This window comes from Amaranthus tricolor, chromosome 1 (assembly GCF_026212465.1).
Source record: "Amaranthus tricolor cultivar Red isolate AtriRed21 chromosome 1, ASM2621246v1, whole genome shotgun sequence".
NCBI classification, from domain to species: domain Eukaryota; kingdom Viridiplantae; phylum Streptophyta; class Magnoliopsida; order Caryophyllales; family Amaranthaceae; genus Amaranthus; species Amaranthus tricolor.
In genome coordinates, this window is record NC_080047.1 from 35722847 (window position 1) to 35731199 (window position 8353).

General features: G+C 31.5%; 1 protein-coding gene across 2 annotated transcripts; it reads left to right on the top strand.

The window, feature by feature from the left end:
- Positions 1-1334: 1334 nt before the first annotated feature.
- Positions 1335-6535, top strand: LOC130820178 (two-component response regulator ARR2-like). Of its 2 annotated transcripts, none has more exons than XM_057685451.1 (6): positions 1335-2031; positions 2605-2757; positions 2853-3227; positions 3693-3769; positions 3853-4998; positions 5874-6535. In XM_057685451.1, exons 1-6 carry the CDS (start codon positions 1863-1865, stop codon positions 5949-5951), a joined length of 1998 nt encoding a protein of 665 aa, XP_057541434.1. In that variant the 5' UTR covers positions 1335-1862; the 3' UTR covers positions 5952-6535. The 2 variants fall into 2 exon arrangements, with proteins under 2 accessions (XP_057541434.1, XP_057541438.1); XM_057685455.1 differs by having other exon boundaries at positions 5877-6535.
- Positions 6536-8353: the final 1818 nt, after the last annotated feature.

The window sequence follows — 8353 nt, forward strand, 5'->3', positions numbered from 1 at the left end:
GTCATTATAATAATGATTTGATTTTAACTTTTTTAGCATAGCCGTAAAGAATATAAATATCAATTTTCTTACTTAAATGTTGAAATGCAATATTATCTACTACTACTATAGAAACACATCAAATGCATAAAATTTGTTATTATGAAAATACATATAAACACAAATTTTAAAGAAATTCAAAAAAATATGCAATTGCATATTGTTAATACAAAGTTATAATATTTCTAATAAAATTTATTAAATGATATAAATTATTTGTAACAACATAATAATTGAATAAACTGACAATACATATATCTATATATCTGTATATAGATAATATAAAGTTGAAAATTTTTAAAATTTTATGTACAAAATTGATATGCTACACAATTTATTTATATTATTTGATGTAATAGAATCTTTTTGACTATTTATCTTTAATACTTAAAATCATAACTAATATAATAAAAATTTTTTGAATGCCACACAATTATATTTAAATTATAAAAACGCGTCATTTGAAAAAAAATTATAAAATTGCAATTTGAAAATTTAGTTCTTTTATAATATTGTAACTTGTAAGTATAACACTATAATATATTTTTAAACTTTACCAAATACCTTTACATAAGAGTATCTTCAACCCCTCATCTTAACATGATTTTGAATATATGGGTTTGATCTTGTAATAATTAGAATCCTCTAATTTGAGTAAATTACTATATTGAATTGATTTTCCATTTTCATTTATCCAAGCATTACCATGTAGCTTTTTGCTAATGACTCGATTCTAACATTAAACCATGAGGACGAATTATTATGGGTATGAAATTATGAAAGATCTCTTTGAAAGGGAAAGTAAAGATTTTTCAATTACCACAAAAAAATCAGTACAACTTGCTAAGGTCTAGTTGGCAAAAATATTTATCACTTGGTACTTTCAATATTTTTAATTTTTACCATAATTAATACTCCAATTAATACATTCTTGTTTTATTCTACTTGTTACTGATAATAATCTTTTTTACGACATATATAAGTGTGTAGGAGTATTTTAAATGAAAAAACTATTTTTTTCTACACAACATTCAATAATGGAGTGTGAATATTTTAACGGAGGAATATACTTTTATAACCCTATAAAACCTCAATTTCACTTTCTATCCCCTATAACATGACTAGTCACTTGAAATTGTTATTTTAGTTCTGTATGTTTGTGAGCTGGATCCACACTCATCAAAGAGACCCACTTTCTAATAAAATATTTATGCCCAATTATTTATTTATTTCATTTTTTTTATTTTTATATTATCTTCGTGAAATAAAGATTTTACCCAAAAGAAGTTTTGAACTTGCAATAAAATGAAAGCCATGTCTTCAACCTCATAATTTTTTATTTTTTAGTTTTATCAAAAAACACATCAATTTATTCTTCTTGCTTTTATCTTTCTTTCTCTCTCTTCTTCATTTTCTCTCTCTAATTATCTCCCTTCTTCCCTCAAATTTTTAGGAAGATCTCAACTTGGGTTTGCTTAATAACTTGAATTTGCAATTGGGTGTCAAAAATTTTCTACCAGAGTTTCCCAAAATCCTATCTTTCACCTTAAAATTTCCCATTAGTTAAACTTAGTAAAAACCCAATAAGAATCTTATACTGTGTTTTCATCATTTCATTATTTTTTCTATTTCCAAGATTCCAATTCATCTCAAGTTGAAATTTTGAAAGTGGGTTTTACTTTAAATTAATCCATGCAGAGTTTAATTACGTGATAAATTCGATCTTTATTTCTTGTTTTGGGGATATTATTTTTGGTGGGTCAAACCCCTTTATTTTTCTGGTATTTTTTTATCATTATTAAGAAGATTTAAGTTTAGATGAGATGAATTTAGGTGGTGGGGTAGTGGGATCCATGACTTTGCATAGTTCTACAGTTAACCGGAAGCCGGCAGATGATAATTTTCCGGTGGGTCTCCGGGTTCTTGTGGTTGATGATGATCCAACTTGCCTTACCATTTTAGAAATGATGCTTCGTACTTGTCGGTATGAAGGTAATCTTTTTTGTACTTTCTTTGCTACTTCAATCAATTATTGGGTTGAATTTGAGTTGATCCAACTGTTATTTTTATTATTTTTCTGTAATTTCTATTTTTTTGTTAATTGAGTAGAATATGAAGTATATTTAGATGGCTAATTAAATTAATTATATATTGGGTTTGTGTATGGAAATAATATGTTTATTCTATTTATTTTGTGTTAAATGTTTTAACATATGGGGTTTGGTCAAAGATTTAAGATATTTAGATGGGATGAAATGAAAAAACCTACTTTTATTATGAAATATTTTGTAATTTTGGTTGGGAAAACAATTTTTTTTTTGGACAAATTAAGTTTTGGGGATGAATGAAATATGCTAGATTCATTGGTTAATAATTTGAAGTGTATACCCCTCAAACTTTCAAATTTGATTACATTGAATATTGATTTAGACATGTTTAATAATTTGCACTTGTAAATGGGGCTTGAATATCTTTGATAAAATGTTATTTGCTATTTAGATCATTGATTTGTTACATTTTATTTTGATTGCAAAGTGATTTTGTTTGAATTTTGCATGATCTTAGTTACCAAAACAAACAGAGCTGAGAATGCCTTGACCTTGCTCCGTGAGAATAGAAACGGGTTTGATGTTGTTATAAGCGATGTACATATGCCCGATATGGATGGATTCAAACTCCTCGAGCATGTTGGGTTAGAAATGGACCTTCCCGTTATTAGTAAGTATCGATAAACGAGCGTTTACTACCTAAGTTGATATTGTGATTCACGTTTGCTTTTGAATGTCTAACATGAAGTGTGTGTTATGGAATAGTGATGTCTGCGGATGATAGCAAACATGTTGTGATGAAGGGTGTTACACATGGAGCTTGTGATTATTTAATCAAACCTGTGCGAATTGAGGCGCTCAAAAACATATGGCAGCATGTGGTGAGGAAGAAGAGGACGGAGTACAAAGACATTGAACAATCGGGGAGTTGGGATGAAGGGGACCGACAGCAAAAACCAGATGATACAGTCACGTCACCTGCCAACGATGGAAGTTGGAAGAATGCGAAGAGGAAAAGTGGCGAGGATGATGAGCCAGAGGAAAAGGATGATTCAACAACTCTCAAGAAACCTCGAGTAGTTTGGTCTGTGGAGCTCCATCAGCAGTTTGTGGCCGCAGTTAACCAGCTTGGAATCGACAGTATGAACTCTTCTCTTTGCCTATTTAACTCTTTTTCTGTTATATTCACACGAATCAGTCTATTCGTTTCAGTTTGAAAGAATTCTTGAAACTTGCACCCTGTAAGATATGTTAATTTGGAAACTGTGTTGCTGATGTTGGAAGCAGTTCGAAAAGTAGCAATAACCCATCGCCTTTTTTCTTACTAATGTTTTCAAAGCCAAGAATGGATAAGAAAATTCAACGTGTTATTGGAAGGGAAGGTTAACTGATCCATTTCTTGAAATTGTTTGTCTTTTTATATGTCAAATCAGTGTGACATGATTTGCTAATCTTCTCGCGAATTGCAAATTGAATAAAGCAAATTATGGTCAGTTTTGGACTATTCTTAGGCAAATTAGCTAGCGGATTGTATTACAATGTTGAATATTGTCTGCTTCTACTTTTTCCCTCAGCTTATGTTTTCTGTTGGATGTATGTTTCCAGAAGCTGTTCCTAAGAAAATTTTGGAGCTGATGAACGTTCCTGGGCTTACAAGAGAAAACGTGGCCAGCCATCTTCAGGTATAAAAAAATGTAGTTTCAACCCCTTGTCTTTTCTTTTACGACCAGTCTCTGAACTCAAACCTTATGCTTGCTCAATGCAGAAATACCGCTTGTATCTGAGACGACTGAGTGGAGTATCACAGCATAACAGCTCATTTATGCCCCAGGAGTCAGGTTTCAGCTCAATGTCATCCCTTGGAGGCATCGATCTTCAAACTCTTGCGGCCACTGGTCAACTTTCGGCTCAGACTTTAGCAGCATACACTAGACTCCCTCCAACAATTAAGCCCGGCATGTCAATGCCATTTGTTGACCAGAGAAATCTCTTTAGTTTTGAAAACAACAAGTTAAGATATGGTGAGCCACAACAAGCGCAGATCAGCAACGTCAGTAAGCAAATGAATCTGCTGCATGGGATCCCAACAACCATGGAACCAAAACAACTTGCAGGGTTGAATCAATCTTCACAAACCCTTGGGAATTTGAGCATGCAAACTAATGCTTCTATTAGCCATCAAAATAACACTTTACTAATGCAGCAGATGGTCCCACAACAGTCACGGGTTCAAATCATAAATGAAAACGTCAATTGTCCAGTTTCGCGGATTCAACCCTCAATAGGGCAGTCGTTGCAGTCAAATGGGACTGGTAGTGCAGTGCTACCTAGAAATGCCGTGCCTTATGATCCTCTTCCTCAAGCTGCCCCTGTGGTGGATTATTCTGTGAACCAAATTTCTGAATTACCCGGCAATAGCTTCCCGCTTGGTAGTAACCCTGGGATAACATCTATGACATCGAAGGGATTTAGTCAAGAAGAAATTTGCCCTGATATTAAAGTAACACGAAGATTTGTCGGGAATTATGATATGTTAAGCGATCTTCAGCAAAAGCCTCAAGATTGGCAGTTGCAGAATCCCAACATATCGTATGCTGGGTCCTCTCAACACGTATCATCTATGCAAAGCAGTGTGAATGTTGCACCCTCAGTTCTGGTGAATCAGTCCTATATTCCCTCTCATAAGAACGAACAGAATGGGAATGCCATTGCTGGGAAGCAGATGTTTTCAACTGGATTAGAAAACCAACATGTCAGAACACAGGGCATTAATCAAAACATCAACAGCGTAATCGTTAATCATTCTTCAAGGGTGAAGTCGGAGAACATATCTGATGTGGTGAACCCGGGGACTAGTCTCTTTTCTGAACACTATAGTCAGGATGATCTGATGAGTGCACTGCTTAAGCAGGTAACGAATAGGTCTTAGTTATGTTTTATCGATACTAAATACGATTGGTTTTCCACTTCTACAATCTAATGCTGTTTTGCATTTTCTTTTTATTTTCGAAATGATTTTGCATTTTCATTTTGCCTCACTTTAAAGCACAAAAATTAAACAAATAACCCTTCAACACTATTTATTTCTACTGACTACATATATATTGTTCATTCCCATTTAAAAGAAAAAACGAAATTCCAATATTCATCACAATTATGTCATTATGTTATTCCTCCTATGGGTAAGACAACTTAAAGAATATCTAACAATAGTTTCTAGATTCAGATCATGTTTTCCATATGTCTGTTCTGTTCATATAAAGAAGCATAATCCCATCTTAGAGATGTCCTTGTCTCAACTTTAAAAGGCAAAGAGGAAGTTGAGCATCTAACCTATACTTGTTAAGTCAAACAGGGATACATATGTAATTACATATCTTAAAAAGCTTTTAGAAGTAGGATACACTAGGTATGATGATGATGAATCACGTTTCATAAGAAAAATGAACGATAACCTCTTTCATTTTCACTATTTATTCAAACCCGGGCAGTTCTATCTGAATCTTATACATAAATTCTTATGCCCAAATCACACTCTTATTCTCACTATTTGGCATAAAATCTTTAGGCAGCCCTTTTTGTTCTATACAAGAATATTTTTGATACGTTTGCTTCCTAATTAATCTATCTGTACTATTATTAGTTCCTTGTTTTTGTGAGTACAATGTTTTTCTTTCTTATGCCTTTTCCTTGTTTCTTTTTACTCTTTTTTGATGGTGGGGAGCCGCTTTTGACTGCGAGAAATCATCCTAAGCCCATAAAACTCATGAATTGTTTGGTTTGTAGCAGCAAGAAGGCCTTGGGTCAAGCGACTACGACTACGACGGGTACACATTGGATAACATTCCAAGTGTAGGAATATAATACAAATAAACTCCTTTTAAAGTTCGGTCTGTTCACATTGTCGATGTACATAGCTGCTGCTGCAAATCGAGGAGGAACTATACATGAAAAAAAACTAAAACCAGCTTCTGGACCACTATTTTCAGCTAGAGATTGGCTTTCGCGGCTGGTATAGACTTATTAGTTATTCACTTGTTTGGTTTCAAATTGTTCACATAAAAGTTTTGATTGTTTTCAGCAGCCTGGGCTTACTATACTAACAAAAGATAGTTATATTTGAAAAGCCCCTTGTTCACAATTCATCTTTCTTTTAAAGGCCGTTTATTCGTCGTGACGATTGCATATTTGGGGTGGGAAAAGTCGGCGGATTGGTAGGAGTTTTTTCTTTGCAAATTTTTCGGTTTTTGTTAATCTTTACTGATGTTCTTCTAACTCGAATAACAAACTGTTTGTTTAGTTTTATAGACTTTGATGATGTACAAATCTCATTTGATTGCTTAGGACAAGGGTCTTCACTCTTAAGGGTGTTTTTCTTTCCTATGCTTTGTTCTTTGTGTACCTAAAAAGTTGCGTTCTTATAAATAATTCCCATGCTTATCTTTTTACCCTTTTTTTTTTTTTTTTTTTAATTTACCCTTATCCCACTTTATTATTGTCATATAAAAAATCGGTTTTGTCTTAGTTGGTGAACAAATATCACTTTTCAGAAAGGATTATGAATTCGGTTTTCACTTTTCATATAGCCTTCCCTTTTCCAAGCGTACATCGTAATAAAAAAATGAAAATGATTGTCCTATACTCCCTATCTATTTGTTATAGCAATTCTATTGGAACCTCATCAGACTTGCATGTAGTTAATACTTGTACTGTGTGGGTTCTTTTGTGTACAAGTCTAATAACAAATTTATATATCCAGTTATGTCTTTCTAGATTCATTAATGATTTTAATTTTTATGTTGAAATAAGTTTAAATTGATTTCTGAGCTTGCACACCCTATTTTCACAAATTTTGATTGAACCTTTAACATAATTGAAATTTGAGATCTCAGATTTAAACTCTTATAATGCTACCAATTATTGAACTTTTTAATAATAGAATTGTTTAAGATAATGAATGCAACTTGACAATAAATAAGAGGATAAATTTTCGTTAAAAACTGTTTCTGCAGGTTAAAAAATTCTTCTAGCGTAAACACATCTAGATTTAATTTCAATCCAATTTACTTACAGTTCTAGTTTTTTTTTCTTTTTCTTTTTTTTTTGTTATTTTTTTATGTTTTATATCTTTGTTTTTATGTTAATTTAATTTAATTTTTATATTTTGATTTATGTGTAAGCAAAAAAAATCACTACAAAATAAAAAGCTTACTTAAAATTTTTAATTTTAGTTAGTTTTACTCATTGTTTTTATCCTCACATTTTCTATAAATTTTGTGAGATGTGAGTAGTAAAGTGAGGTTGTAGACTTGTAGTGGTAGGTATGAACTAAGTAGAGATTTTTTTTTATTGGAGTAAGGCTAAAGAATAAATTTTTTTTTTAATTTTTTTTAAAAGCATATGAATTGAATCATTGTTAATTGCTAGAAAGGTAAAAAGAAAAGTCTTTAACGAATAAACAAACTAATTTATGATTATTAAGTAATTTTTTAAAGTAAATATTTTTTGAGTTAAACCTGTAATTATTTGAAGTAAATTAAAGTAGAATAAACTAGGAGTATTAATTAAGTGATAAATCCTAAATTTCCGATTTTCAATGAGTTGGGAAAAATAGCAAACCTAAATCCTTGTACTATCAAACAAGTACTTGTAGTTTGCTTTAATATTAGAAAGGAGTAGGCTACGAATAGAAGTGGGCGCCCACAGCTTTAGAGAACTACTCTCATTATCCCACTAAATTTGCATTATATGACTCAAAAAGTTTTTTTATTTGTGAGTTAAATAATGCTTTTTCACGGTGATAGATAGAATCTACTATGTCTCTTAAATTAGTAGCAAAGAAAAAATATATTGTATTTTAAAACATAGATGTTTGTAATAAATAAAGATTGATGATTAAATTGCGTTGATGAAATTAATAAATAGATAGTTGTAATATATATATGAAATTAAAAGAAAATAATAAATTAAAATTTAAATATAAAAATAATACAAAATAAATCTATAAAATAAACTAAAATAACAAATAATACAGATTGAAGGAGACAAATGGAATACTTGTATGGTGGTATCCAGGTTGTATTGACAAAAGAACGCAATGTAGATGGTTATGATACCAAATTGTACTCTAAGCTTTTTGTTGAGACTTGAGAGTAGAGTGTATTTAGTACCAATATGCTGAGCTCACCGGACTTCTCTTTTTTTGTGATCCCATCTTTTCCCCTCACTTATTTCAACGACCTAAAGGATTTCTATTCTGTTTTAAT

Excerpts from the sequence above, each read along its gene's own strand:
- LOC130820178 (XM_057685451.1), top strand. The coding sequence starts at position 1,863 with ATGAATTTAGGTGGTGGGGTAGTGGGATCCATGACTTTGCATAGTTCT. Across the intron at positions 2,032-2,604 it reads TCGTACTTGTCGGTATGAAG|TTACCAAAACAAACAGAGCT; the intron begins GTAATCTTTTTT and ends GCATGATCTTAG. Across the intron at positions 4,999-5,873 it reads TGAGTGCACTGCTTAAGCAG|CAGCAAGAAGGCCTTGGGTC; the intron begins GTAACGAATAGG and ends TTTGGTTTGTAG.